General features: G+C 43.7%; 1 protein-coding gene across 1 annotated transcript in view; it reads right to left on the bottom strand.

The window, feature by feature from the left end:
• Positions 1-2,975: 2,975 nt before the first annotated feature.
• Positions 2,976-15,337, bottom strand: part of LOC139394263 (COX assembly mitochondrial protein homolog) — a 13,037-nt gene continuing 675 nt past the window's right edge. Inside the window, exons 2-4 of the mRNA XM_071142288.1 lie at positions 15,198-15,290; positions 3,772-3,862; positions 2,976-3,479 (exon numbers count right to left, since the gene is read on the bottom strand). Of these exons, the coding sequence (XP_070998389.1) occupies positions 3,359-3,479; positions 3,772-3,862; positions 15,198-15,290 (305 nt within the window). The 3' untranslated portion in view covers positions 2,976-3,358. The remainder of the gene's footprint in view (positions 3,480-3,771; positions 3,863-15,197; positions 15,291-15,337) is intronic.

The raw sequence follows: 15,337 nt of genomic DNA, 5'->3' as shown, positions 1-15,337 counted from the left end.
CTTTCAGCAGGACAATAACCTTAAACACATGGCCAAATCTACACTGGAGTTCCTTACCAAGAAAATGTGAATTTGGCCAAGTTACAGTTTTGACTTAAATCTGCTTGAAAATATATGGCAAGACTTATAAAATGCTGTCTAACCATGATACCCAACATCTTGACAAGAGCTTGAAGAATTTTGAAAAGAATAACGGACAAATATTGCACAATCCAGGTGTGGAAAACTCACTAATAAATCCCGATTCTGTTCTGACTCGAGTTCAGCTCTTAAATGGAATGCAATTCCCTTTTATGCCTCCATAAATGTATTAATAATCTATACATTGATAAGAGCTATTGATAAAACCTAGGTAAATGAGTAATCCATTTGGATAAAGCGATTGTAAATATACATATCAATTGTTTTAGATTAGTTTTCCTTATTTATTTTATTTTTATTTTACCTTTATTTAACCAGGCAAGTCAGTTAAGAACAAATTCTTATTTTCAATGACGGCCTGGGAACAGGGGCAGAACGACAGATTTTGTACCTTGTCAGCTCGGGGGTTTGAACTCGCAACCTTCCGGTTACTAGTCCAACGCTCTAACCACTAGGCTACCCTGCCTCCCTGGAGACGAATGTGAAACCAGCCATATATATGGAAGCCAAACTGAAAATCATATCACGTGTATTGCGGTCCCTTTTATACTGTGAAATAGGATATAAATACCTTCGCCATTACTCAGAAGTGTTATGGTGTGCCCTCGTCATTTGCATGGATGAAATGTGGACATCCAAGCTACATGCTTCTTTCTGTAGGGCTCAACCTGCCGAGTTGTGTTTGCGCTTTCGAATGTTTTGATTATGTCCGGGCTTTTTCTCCGTTTTATTTTACATTTTGTATCATGTTAAATATGAGCGAATATCGAGAGCCACGTCAGTAATACCCACATACATTTATTTTTTTAAATCATTCCATTCCGTTTACATTGTATTTCCTCTGTCACGTCCTTGTAAAGTTGTTCCTGGGGCGTCGCTAGAGTTAGTGGATGACATTAGACTAACGTTGTGTAATGATTTGGGACGTGTAGCCTATTGAATCATAACGGAACTCACGGAGCGTAGCAGGCAGCTCCGTTCACCACGGCTGGACGGTGGTCGTACAGTTCCATTAGTGAGGATCAGGGTAGATTTATAGGACTATTGTTCAACCCCTATTGTACACTTTTCACCACCTTCCGTTATTTTATGGATTAAACTTGAATATGACATCTTTCAGTATGAATTCAATCACTATTTTTTATATGTATATACACGCATACTTTCCTAAAACCTAAAATGTGCCTAAATAATCTTGAAGATCAAGAGTATTTTTAAATCTACTAGTTGGTCCTGAAACGGAAGCGAATATTCTCCCCTTGATTCCTGTATTCTGACCCCGTTCTCTCCATGTATTCTAGTGTCTGTCAACTAAATTCTAATTAAAATTGCACACGTATTTAAAAGGATGGCTAAGATTATTGTACTGAAAACTCTTATTGAATGAAAACTCCACGAAAAAATAAATAAATCTATTGGACAACCAAGTGGGATGGGTTTTCAGCGGTTGAATGAAATGTATTCAGAGGGCGCACGTTATGCTACTGTGTGTAAAGGCATGAATTCCTATAACGAGATCGGCCCTTTAGAGACTTTCCCAGAAAGACTCACAGCTGTAGTCGCTGCTAAAGGTGTTTCTGACGTGTATTGACTCAGGGGAGTGAATAGTTATCTAATCAAGATATAGTAGGGTTTTCATTAACCTCTAAAAAAAAATGTATTTTTAAATTTCACTTTGACAGAATATTTTATGTAGATCATTGACATTTTTTTTATATAATTAAATCCATTTTGATCCCACTTCGTGAAGAAATCCAAGGGGGTGAATACTTATGATAGGGCAGATATCGTGTGTGGGATATTTCATGAACAATCGTCTCACTTGGGTGAGAGACTACTTGCTTTGACAGCCGAACACTGAAAATGGGCCACCGCCACGGCTCATTGTGTTGCTATTCCTGTCTGGTAGCACACAGCGTCAGGCTTGTATGAATAAAATGAATAGAGATTAACACATGTAATATAAACATGGTAGATGAGATCTGGGCGAGAGTCAGCGAACCACAAACTGTATAAATCAAGGCTGTGTGGAGGTACGACAGTCACAAGCCTAAGTGACTCGGTAATAAGACTTCAAATAGGTATTTCAAGGGACATCGAGAAAAAAAAACAGAAGTGTGATTGTGAACCTGGAAGTCATTCCTTGTGACACCTGTATGGTTTAAAAAGCAGAAGTCACAACACACACACACACAGAGAGGCTAGAAGATCTGTTTGTCTTTATTTATATGTACGTTAACACAATGTCAAGTCAAATGTTATATTAAAAATCAGACCTTTTTTTTTACAACAACTCTCTACCCATAATGCTTCACCGGTCGTTACGGCAACTCACCGGTGAATCCTAACTACGGGATGGAGCCTCTATGCAGTATCAATCTTGTGTATAATTACGAACCTTCCGGAACATTCTCATAGTGGAGGATGTTAACACCTTGACTATTATTAATGTACTTTGGACAGGTCTTATATCATTGGAATCAATCTCACTTTGGACAGGTCTTATATCATTGGAATCAATCTCACTTTGGACAGGTCTTATATCATTGGAATCAATCTCACTTTGGACAGTATTGGTTGCTAACAAACTCAACATGAAAACGTTTCCAAAGCATTGACAGAGAGAATTCTTCATAAATATTCTAACTGCAGAGCAGACAGACAGCATCAACAACAAAACATTATTGGATCATTCTGAAATAGGAGGAACAGTGTGATTTTTCCATCATGGCTGTTAGATCAGATCAACCAGAGGGACTCTGTTGAGGACAGTGTGATTTTTCCATCATGGCTGTTAGATCAGATCAACCAGAGGGACTCTGTTGAGGACAGTGTGATTTTTCCATCATGGCTGTTAGATCAGATCAACCAGAGGGACTCTGTTGAGAACACGTATCTGTAAGAGATTCCTTTTCCCTACATACAGGTGAACGGAGGCCTTTAGACACACCTTACCAATCTGCCTCGTAGTCGTTACACAGGTCACTTAGGGCCTAGGATGTCCTCCTGTCTACTGCCACTTCTAGTTCCTCCCGTTGGGGCAATGAGCATACCAACCGGATGTACAATACACACACTGTAAAGCCCCGTGAGTAGCCCTCACTCCCCCTGCCACCCTCCGTGACCCCTAGCCCCTGCTACCGAACCAATCCCGTAGATCTGAGAGGATTGGACAGGTGGAAGCAACATGTTCAGGGGTCAGGGGTCAATTTGGAACCTACATGCTGGTTGGTAGTTTTTGTGAGCGGTTCTTAGCCGCCACCCCTGTCCTCTGGTACTCCAGCTTCTCCTTGATGTACTCCTGCTTGCACTCCTCGAAGAACGCAGAGTCTCTGTAGCTGAGAGAGAGTGGTGTACAGAAGACTTATCATTAGAACACTGAGTCTCTGTAGCTGAGAGAGAGTGATGTACAGAAGACTTATCATTAGAGCACTGAGTCTCTGTAGCTGAGAGAGAGTGGTGTACAGAAGACTTATCATTAGAACACTGAGTCTCTGTAGCTGAGAGAGAGTGGTGTACATAAGACTTATCATTAGAACACAGAGTCTCTGTAGCTGAGAGAGAGTGGTGTACAGAAGACTGTTATCATTAGAACACTGAGTCAGTATGAACAACAGTTAGTTGACTCACTGTACGGTCAGACACTCCTTCAGGGCAGCGTTCTGATCCCGACACTTGAACACCATCAGGAAACCAGTCTCTTTACAACAGTGGTTGAACGCTGAAACCAGAGTTGGAAGGAGACAGATTTAGCCAGTAAATTACCACCATCAGGAAAGCAGTCTCTTTACAACAGTGGTTGAACCCTGAAACCAGATAGATGGAAGGAGACAGATTTAGCCAGTAAATTATCACCATCAGGAAACCAGTCTCTTTACAACAGTGGTTGAACCCTGAAACCAGATGGATGGAAGGAGACAGATTTAGCCAGTAAATTACCACCATCAGGAAACCAGTCTCTTTACAACAGTGGTTGAACGCTGAAACCAGATGGATGGAAGGAGACAGATTTAGCCAGTAAATTACCACCATCAGGAAACGAGTCTCTTTACAACAGTGGTTGAACGCTGAAACCAGATGGATGGAAGGAGACAGATTTAGCCAGTGGATCAGAGTAGTCTTGAAATCCAAACTTAATCACGAAAACCAGACTGAATTAGTGAAAGTAAAAGAATCGCAAAACGCAGCGTGATTCAGTTTGGATTCCCAAGCTGTGATACCGTTAAGACAAGGGCCTTTTAAAAAGCAACCAGGGTAAGAGCCCCAGTCTAAACAGGTCATGTCTCTTTCAAATCTGGCCCCCTCTGCCAATCTGAATGTAGCCACAGGCTGAGAGGAGAGAGAGAGAGGGGACAGCCAACCATACTGTCTCTGCTAGGCCTCTCTGCCACACGGTGACAAGCCTGGTCAGAGTAGATACTACCGTAGGGAGTACTGACAGGCCTCTTATCTTACCACAGCCCCAGAGTCTCCTCTTCCACCAGGCTGAGAGGAGAGAGAGAGGGGACAGCCAACCATACTGTCTCTGCTAGGAGACTACATCATATCTATTCATACCTGTGGTTGGTGTTTCTGTCCACATTGGCACCAGTGTAACTATCTGTCTGGCATGGTCCATTATAACGGTCCCTCACACAGACCAGGCCTATCTGTCTGGCATGGTCCATTATAACGGTCCCTCACACAGACCAGGCCTATCTGTCTGGCATGGTCCATTATAACTGTTCCTCACACAGACCAGGCCTATCTGTCTGGCATGGTCCATTATAACGGTCCTTCACACAGACCAGGCCTATCTGTCTGGCATGGTCCATTATAACGGTCCTTCACACAGACCAGGCCTATCTGTCTGGCATGGTCCATTATAACGGTCCTTCACACAGACCAGGCCTATCTGTCTGGCATGGTCCATTATAACGGTCCTTCACACAGACCAGGCCTATCTGTCTGGCATGGTCCATTATAACTGTCCCTCACACAGACCAGGCCTATCTGTCTGGCATGGTCCATTATAACTGTCCCTCACACAGACCAGGCCTATCTGTCTGGCATGGTCCATTATAACTGTCACTCACACAGACCAGGCCTATCTGTCTGGCATGGTCCATTATAACTGTCCCTCACACAGACCAGGCCTATCTGTCTGGCACGGTCCATTATAACGGTCCCTCACACAGACCAGGCCTATCTGTCTGGCATGGTCCATTATAACTGTCCCTCACACAGACCAGGCCTAGCTGTCTGGCACGGTCCATTATAACGGTCCCTCACACAGACCAGGCCTATCTGGCTGGCATGGTCCATTATAACTATCCCTCACACAGACCAGGCCTATCTGGCTATTAATATGAATGGAAAAGAGCAGCAATCTAAACTATTCACACAGAGGAGAGGTCATACATATAGAATAGTGCTGAGCCAATAGGGCTTTCTATTCACACAGAGGCCATACATATAGAACAGTGCTGAGCCAATAGGGCTTTCTATTCACACAGAGGAGAGGTCATACATATAGAATAGTGCTGAGCCAATAGGGGTTTCTGTTCACACAGAGGACAGGCCATACATATAGAATAGTGCTGAGCCAATAGGGCTTTCTATTCAAACAGAGGCCCTACATATAGAATAGTGCTGAGCCAATAGGGCTTTCTATTCAAACAGAGGCCATACATATAGAATAGTGCTGAGCCAATAGGGCTTTCTATTCACACAGAGGCCATACATATAGAATAGTGCTGAGCCAATAGGGCTTTCTATTCACACAGAGGACATACATATAGAATAGTGCTGAGCCAATAGGGCTTTCTATTCACACAGAGGAGAGGCCATACATATAGAACAGTGCTGAGCCAATAGGGCTTTCTATTCACACAGAGGAGAGGCCATACATATAGAATAGTGCTGAGCCAATAGGGCTTTCTGTTCACACAGAGGAGAGGCCATACATATAGAATAGTGCTGAGCCAATAGGGCTTTCTATTCAAACAGAGGCCATACATATAGAATAGTGCTGAGCCAATAGGGCTTTCTATTCACACAGAGGCCATACATATAGAATAGTGCTGAGCCAATAGGGCTTTCTATTCAAACAGAGGCCCTACATATAGAATAGTGCTGAGCCAATAGGGCTTTCTATTCAAACAGAGGCCATACATATAGAATAGTGCTGAGCCAATAGGGCTTTCTATTCACACAGAGGACATACATATAGAATAGTGCTGAGCCAATAGGGCTTTCTATTCACACAGAGGAGAGGCCCTACATATAGAATAGTGCTGAGCCAATAGGGCTTTCTACTCAAACAGAGGCCCTACATATATAATAGTGCTGAGCCAATAGGGCTTTCTATTCAAACAGAGGCCATACATATAGAATAGTGCTGAGCCAATAGGGCTTTCTATTCACACAGAGGCCATACATATAAAATAGTGCTGAGCCAATAGGGCTTTCTATTCACACAGAGGCCATACATATAAAATAGTGCTGAGCCAATAGGGCTTTCTGTTCACACAGAGGAGAGGTCATACATATAGAATAGTGCTGAGCCAATAGGGCTTTCTATTCACACAGAGGAGAGGCCATACATATAGAATAGTGCTGAGCCAATAGGGCTTTCTATTCACACAGAGGCCATACATATAGAATAGTGCTGAGCCAATAGGGCTTTTTGGAGGTTAGTTCAGTTTCGGTTGCATTTTATTTAAACAATCATCACGGTTTTCGATTTCGGTTTTGATAACGTATTATGAAATAATATTACAATGATTAAGTGAAAATAGTGAACATTCAATTTGCAAAACCTCTAAAATATGATATTGTCTGTATCTGTCAGGCCCACGTTGGGTAGACATCAATAGAACAGGAAATTACAATGAAAAAAATACAATATTTCAGTTGCGTATTTTACTTAGTTTTTATTTGATAACTATTATTTTACATTCTTTAAAGTAAAATCATTTGATCTCTGCTCAGGCATTAGCAGCCAGCCAGGCCATCTAGCGCTATGTGCTCCCCATACTGTACGGCCTTTAGTCTGATTTCTTTCATGAATTATTTGGGCTCCCAAAAAAAACAAACTAAATGGAATTCAAGTAATTGAACCGACATCGGTCAAGTAGTTGTTTAATAACCATAAGAAATAGGAAATGGCTGTTAAATCGCTCAACACTAATGATCTATAGTTACGCTGAATGACGTACAGAACTCTGTAAACCAACGAGGTCTATAGTTACGCTGAATGACGTACAGAACTCTGTAAACCAACGAGGTCTATAGTTACGCTGAATGACGTACAGAACTCTGTAAACCAACGAGGTCTATAGTTACTATGAATAACGTACAGAACTCTGTAAACCAACGAGGTCTATAGTTACGCTGAATGACGTACAGAACTCTGTAAACCAACCAGGTCTATATTTACTCTAAATAACATGCAGAACTCTGTAAACCAACCAGGTCTATAGTTACGCTGAATGACGTACAGAACTCTGTAAACCAACGAGGTCTATAGTTACTATGAATAACGTACAGAACTCTGTAAACCAACGAGGTCTATAGTTACTATGAATAATGTACAGAACTCTGTAAACCAACCAGGTCTATAGTTACTATGAATAACGTACAGAACTCTGTAAACCAACGAGGTCTATAGTTCCTATGAATAACGTACAGAACTCTGTAAACCAACGAGGTCTATAGTTACTCTGAATGACGTACAGAACTCTGTAAACCAACGAGGTCTATAGTTACTCTGAATGACGTACAGAACTCTGTAAACCAACCAGGTCTATAGTTACTATGAATAACGTACAGAACTCTGTAAACCAACGAGGTCTATAGTTACTCTGAATGACGTACAGAACTCTGTAAACCAACCAGGTCTATATTGACTCTAAATAACGTACAGAACTCTGTAAACCAACCAGGTCTATAGTTACTCTGAATGACGTACAGAGCTCGGTGTGTCTCTTTCAGTTTGACCGTAGAAGACACATTTAGGGCTGAGATGTTCGACTTAACAAAGACTCTCCTTTTCTAACCATTTCATTAAAAAAAGACATGATGTTTGCCAAAAAGCAGTTGAGACCCTGACAAACAGCTGAGTGCAAAGTGAATCATACAGAGGTGGAGTTGGCCATTAGACTACAGAGATTTTCTAAAAACACCAAGATATTCCCTGTCAATCCTTTCTAACTGATATCAAGGTGTTGTGGATGAAAAGGTGCCATTGTGTTGGTGGTGTTAAAGAGGTGCTGAAGGGTCCTGGCCTCGTCTCTTCATGCTGTTAGCCAGACTTTAATTAGCCCTCCCCCCCCCCCGTCTCCAGCGTCTAATAAACAACAATGGAACGCATCCCAAAATGACAATGTATCCTAACCCCTACGAAGTGCACAACCTTTTAGACCAGAGCCCTGCTCAACAGCAGTACACTGTAGAGAGAATAGGGTGCCATTTGGGATGCAAACCCATCATGATAATCTCCCTGTTCTGATCAGCGTGATTATCACCACGACTTGCTTTTCATCCCAACGCAGGAAAACCTGCAGAAGCAATTTGACGAGGCAGAACAGTGTGACTAATGTAAATCAGCAGAACAGAAACACAGAGGACTGTACTGGGGGGGGTATCCCATCACACATCAGCAGTCACCCAACACAGTGACTGTGATCTCAGAGGACTGTACTGGGGGGGTATCCCATCACACATCAGCAGTCACCCAACACAGTGACTGTGATCTCAGAGGACTGTACTGGGGGGGTATCCCATCACACATCAGCAGTCACCCAACACAGTGACTGTAATTTCAGAGGACTGTACTGGGGGGGTAGCCCATCACACATCAGCAGTCACCCAACACAGTGACTGTAATTTCAGAGGACTGTACTGGGGGGGTATCCCATCACACATCAGCAGTCACGCAACACAGTGACTGTGATCTCAGAGGACTGTACTGGGGGGTATCCCATCACACATCAGCAGTCACGCAACACAGTGACTGTGATCTCAGAGGACTGTACTGGGGGGTATCCCATCACACATCAGCAGTCACCCAACACAGTGACTGATCTCAGAGGACTGTACTGGGGGGGTATCCCATCACACATCAGCAGTCACGCAACACAGTGACTGTAATCTCAGAGGACTGTACTGGGGGGGTATCCCATCACACATCAGCAGTCACCCAACACAGTGACTGATCTCAGAGGACTGTACTGGGGGGTATCCCATCACACATCTGCAGTCACCTAACACAGTGACTGATCTCAGAGGACTGTACTGGGGGGTATCCCATCACACATCAGCAGTCACCCAACACAGTGACTGATCTCAGAGGACTGTACTGGGGGGGTATCCCATCACACTTCAGCAGTCACCCAACACAGTGACTGATCTCAGAGGACTGTACTGGGGGGGTATCCCATCACACATCAGCAGTCACCCAACACAGTGACTGTGATCTCAGAGGACTGTATTGGGGGGTACCCCATCACACATCAGCAGTCACCCAACACAGTGACTGTGATCTCAGAGGACTGTACTGGGGGGGTACCCCATCACACATCAGCAGTCACCCAACACAGTGACTGATCTCAGAGGACTGTACTGGGGGGGTACCCCATCACACATCAGCAGTCACCCAACACAGTGACTGATCTCAGAGGACTGTACTGGGGGGGTATCCCATCACACATCAGCAGTCACCCAACACAGTGACTGATCTCAGAGGACTGTACTGGGGGGGTACCCCATCACACATCAGCAGTCACCCAACACAGTGACTGTGATCTCAGAGGACTGTACTGGGGGGGTACCCCATCACACATCAGCAGTCACCCAACACAGTGACTGATCTCAGAGGACTGTACTGGGGGGGTATCCCATCACACATCAGCAGTCACCCAACACAGTGACTGATCTCAGAGGACTGTACTGGGGGGGTACCCCATCACACATCAGCAGTCACCCAACACAGTGACTGTGATCTCAGAGGACTGTACTGGGGGGGTATCCCATCACACATCAGCAGTCACCCAACACAGTGACTGTGATCTCAGAGGACTGTACTGGGGGGGGGGGTACCCCATCACACATCAGCAGTCACCCAACACAGTGACAGAAAGGACCATAGTGACAGTGATCTCAGAGGCAGCCTCCCAACTGACACCCTATTCCCTATATAGTGCACTACTTTAGACCAGAGCCCTATTCCCTATATAGTGCACTACTATAGACCAGAGCCCTATTCCCTATATAGTGCACTACTTTTAACCAGGGCCCATTAGGGAATAGGGTACCACGTGGGACGAGCACATTATCCAGTGATCTCCACTAGAGACTACGTGGTAGTGAGAGGAAGAGGACTTCGGGAGGAGGAGGTATGAAGTAGTGAGGGATTATCACAACCCCCCCCCCCCCCCCCTCCCTCCACTAAAATTATAATCTCCTAATCCGAGTCCCCAGACAAAACTGACATCAATCACCTCTACATAATCATATACAGTGGGGTGAACAAGTATTTGATACACTGCCGATGTTGCAGGTTTTCCTACTTACAAAGCATGTAGAGGTCTGTAATTTTTATCATAGGTACACTGCAACTGTGAGAGACGGAATCTAAAACAAAAATCCAGAAAACCACACGATTTTTAAGTAATTAATTAGCATTTTATTACATGACATAAGTATTTGATACATCAGAAAAGCAGAACTTAATATTTGGTACAGAAACCTTTGTTTGCAATTACAGAGATCATACGTTTCCTGTCGTTTTTGACCAGGTTTGAACACACTGCAGCAGGGATTTTGGCCCCCTCCTCCATACAGACCTTCTCCAGATCCTTCAGGTTTCGGGGCTGTCACTGGTCAATACGGACTTTCAGCTCCCTCCAAAGATTTTCTATTGGGTTCAGGTCTGGAGACTGGCTAAGCCACTCCAGGACCTTGAGATGCTTCTTACGGAGCCACTCCTTAGTTGCCCTGGCTGTGTGTTTCGGGTCGTTGTCATGCTGGAAGACCCAGCCACGACCCATCTTCAATGCTCTTACTGAGGGAAGGAGGTTGTTGGCCAAGATCTCACGATACATGGCCCCATCCATCCTCCCCTCAATACGGTGCAGTCGTCCTGTCCCCTTTGCAGAAAAGCATCCCCAAAGAATGATGTTTCCACATCCATGCTTCACGGTTGGGATGGTGTTCTTGGGGTTGTACTCATCCTTCTTCTTCCTCCAAACACGGCGAGTGGAGTTTAGACCAAAAAGCTCTATTTTTGTCTCATCAGACCACATGACCTTCTTCCATTCCTACTCTGTTTTAGATTCCGTCTCTCACAGTTGAAGTGTACCTATGATAAAAAATTACAGGCCTCTACATGCTTTGTAAGTAGGAAAACCTGCAAAATCGGCAGTGTTTCAAATACTTGTTCTCCCCACTGTATGTGATGAGATACGGAGAGCTGACTGTTCTGAAGTAGCTGATCTCATCAGTGCAGTACTGAGGACACGTGTGACTGTTCTGAAGTAGCTGATCTAATCAGTGCAGTACGGAGGACACATGTGACTGTTCTGAAGTAACTGATCTAATCAGTGCAGTACAGAGGACACATGTGACTGTTCTGAAGTAGCTGATCTAATCAGTGCAGTACTGAGGACACATGTGACTGTTCTGAAGTAGCTGATCTAATCAGTGCAGTACCGAGGAGTAAGGACACACGTGTCAGAACCAGGTCAGAACCAGGTCAGAACCAGGTCAGAACCAGGTGAGAACCAGGGCAGAACCAGGGCAAACAGCCACTGCAGGCATCAGTAATACAAATAGAGTAGTATGCAGGCAATACAGCAGCTGGGGCGGAGGTGTGAAAAGGAGGGGGCAGAGAGGAGACCAGAAGGGGATTTCCACAGCCCTGCCACCTCGAGGGCTGTGCCTCTCTGGGCGAGCAGCAGCAGGCGTGTCGCCTCAGAGGATGAAGAGGACAGACTTTAGGCCTAACCACAATCGAAGCACCTATGCAGCACCAAGAGTTGCTGTTGGGCAATCCCACAGTAACAGAATGATGCAGAGCCGTTTTCACTTTTAAAATGGACGCCAAAACAAAAAAACAATGATACAACTCTATGCACAATTACTTTTAACGATTTTCAAAAGAATAGTTTTTTTTTTTAAAAACACATTTACTTGAACAGTGCAGATGTACATTTTGGTAACAGACTGACGGTTTGTGCTGCTGGTGCCATGCACTGTTCCTCAAGAAAATGTGTTTTTGTGAAGAAGAAAAAAAAATGGTGGAAATTGTTAAAAAGTCTTTATGCATCGAGTTGTAATGGTTTGTTTAACTTTGTTTCATTGTTCTTTTGTTTGACATAGATTTTTTTAAAGTGAAAAAAAAATAAAAAATCGGAGTCTCAGCATCTCTCCGTTGCCGTGGAAATGCCCTGCAACAACATTACAGCAGCGACCCCCCGAGACTCCGTATGGTTAAAAATAAATAACCATGTTGATGCCGGCAGCATAAAGTGAATTTAGAGATGTTAACAAAAACATTTAACCGCAGTCTGTTTCAAGTATCTTCCTGTAAAAAAAAGGAGAACACGTTTCTGTTAGGCCGACGTGTTGAGCTATAACACAATCAGATCAGCAGCCTCTACTCCTTTTAATAAAAGGCACCATTAACACTGCTATTTTTTTTAAAAAGGCGTTGGGGACAGAAAAGAGGAAGTGTATCAAGAGGAATATTCATATTTAACCACCATATCAGGTTTGGTCGAGATAGAAAATGCCTTGACTGTCTTTTTTCCCCCTTCATCAGGTCATCTACTTCTGACTGGTTTTCAGACCGGGCATGACAGCCAGATGAACGCAACAGAAAAACCACAAATATACACAACAGGGGAGGTGTCCATTAATACTCTGTCTTGGCTCAGGGCATTAATAGGGCCTTTGCTTGAGCTTGTAACTGGGAAGGTAGAGACCTCAGCAACCCGACAATGTGTGTAAACAGCGGAGGTGAACTTTGGATATACAGTTGAAGTCAGAAGTTTACAGACACTTAGGTTGGAGTCATTAAACCTCGTTTTAAAGTTTCTTGTTAACAAACTATAGTTTTGGCAAGTCGGTTAAGACATCTACTTCACTGTATCACAATTCCAGTGGGTCAGCAGTTTACGGCAGGGTAGACTAGTGGTTAGAGCGTTGGACTAGTAACCGGAAGGTTGCAAGTTCAAACCCCCGAGCTGACAAGGTACAAATCTGTCGTTCTGCCCCTGAACAGGCAGTTAACCCACTGTTCCTAGACCAGTTAACCCACTGTTCCTAGGCCGTCATTGAAAATAAGAATTTGTTCTTAACTGACTTGCCTGGTTAAATAAAGGTTCAATAAAAAATACATACACTAAGTTGACCTTGCCTTTAAACAGCTTGGAAATTTCCAGAAAATGATGTCATAGCTTTAGAAGCTTCTGATAGGCTAATGGACATCATTTGAGTCAATTGGAGGTGTACCTGTGGATGTATTTCAAGGCCTACCTTCAAACTCAGTCCCTCTGCTTAACATCATGGGAAAATCTAAAGAAATCAGCCAAGACCCCAGAAAAAAAATTGTAGACCTCCACAAGTCTGGTTCATCATTGGGAGCAATTTCCAAACGCCTGAAGGTACCATGTTCATCTGTACAAACAATAGTACGCAAGTATAAACACCATGGAACCACGCAGCCTTCATACCACTCAGGAAGGAGACGCGTTCTGTCTCCTAGAGATGAACGTACTTTGTGTGAAAAGTGCAAATCAATCCCAGAAAAACAGCAAAGGACCTTGTGAAGATGCTGGAGGAAACAGGTACAAAAGTGTCTATATCCACAGTAAAACGAGTCCTATTTCGCTATAACCTGAAAGGCCACTCAGCAAGGAAGAAGCCACTGCTCCAAAACAGCCATAAAAAAAAGCCACACTACGGTTTGCAACTACACATGGGGACAAAGATTGTACTTTTTGGAGAAATGTCCTGTGGTCTGATGAAACAAAAATAGAACTGTTTGGCCATAATGACCATCGTTATGTTTGGAGGAAAAAGGGGGATGCTTGCAAGCTGAGGAACACCATCCCAACCGTGAAGCACGGGGGTGGCAGCATCATGTTGTAGGGGTGCTTTGCTGCAGGAGGGACTGGTGCACTTCACAAAATAGATGGCATCATGAGAAGGAAAATTATGGGCATATATTGAAGCAACATCTCAAGACATCAATCAGGAAGTTAAAGCTTGGTCAAAAATGGATCTTCCAAATGGACAATGACCCCAAGCATACTTCCAAAGTTGTGGAAAAATTGCTTAAGGACAACAAAGTGAAGGTATTGGAGTGGCCACCACAAAGCCCTGACCTCAACCCTATAGAAAATGTGTGAGCAGAACTGAAAAAGCGTGTGCAAGCAAGGAGGCCTACAAACCTGACTCAGTTACACCAGCTCTGTCAGGAGGAATGGGCCAAAATTCACCCAATGTATTGTGTGAAGCTTGTGGAAGGCTACCCGAAACATTTGACCCAAGTTAAACAATGTAAAGGCAATGCTACCAAATACTAATTGAGTGTATGTAAACTTCTGACACACTGGGAATGTGATGAAAGAAATAAAAGCTGAAATAAATCATTCTCTCGAATAATATTCTGACTTTTCACATTCTTAAAATAAAGTGGTGATCCTAACTGACCTTAAACAGGACATGTTTACTTGGATTAAAATGTCAGGGATTATGAAAAACTGAGTTTAAATGCATTTGTCTAAGGTGTATGCAAACTTCTGACTTCAACTGTATCTCTGTGACCATCTTGGGTTCCAGCCCATATAGCCTGAGTTCCAGCCCATATAGCCTGGGTTCCAGCCCATATATCTTGGGTTCCAGCCCATATAGCCTGGGTTCCAGCCCATATAGCCTGAGTTCCAGCCCATATAGCCTGGGTTCCAGCCCATATAGCCTGGGTGCCACAAGACTGTAAGCCCGCTGACCTAAAGCCTAAGCATTTGTTCAGGTTAGCTAACACAAGTTTTTATTAAATCTCAGATATTCACCTGTAACCTTTTCAGCACAGAGCTCCTTGGCTTTCTCCCTCATCATCTTGGGGATGAGTACATCTGTCTCCACATGCCTCAGGAAAGGCTCCTCTGGAACACACACACACACACACACACATCAGTCATAGCTACCCTGC

The sequence above is a fragment of the Oncorhynchus clarkii genome, unplaced genomic scaffold (assembly GCF_045791955.1).
Source record: "Oncorhynchus clarkii lewisi isolate Uvic-CL-2024 unplaced genomic scaffold, UVic_Ocla_1.0 unplaced_contig_8629_pilon_pilon, whole genome shotgun sequence".
NCBI lineage: Eukaryota > Metazoa > Chordata > Actinopteri > Salmoniformes > Salmonidae > Oncorhynchus > Oncorhynchus clarkii.
This window is presented reverse-complemented; position numbering and strand designations above follow the sequence as displayed.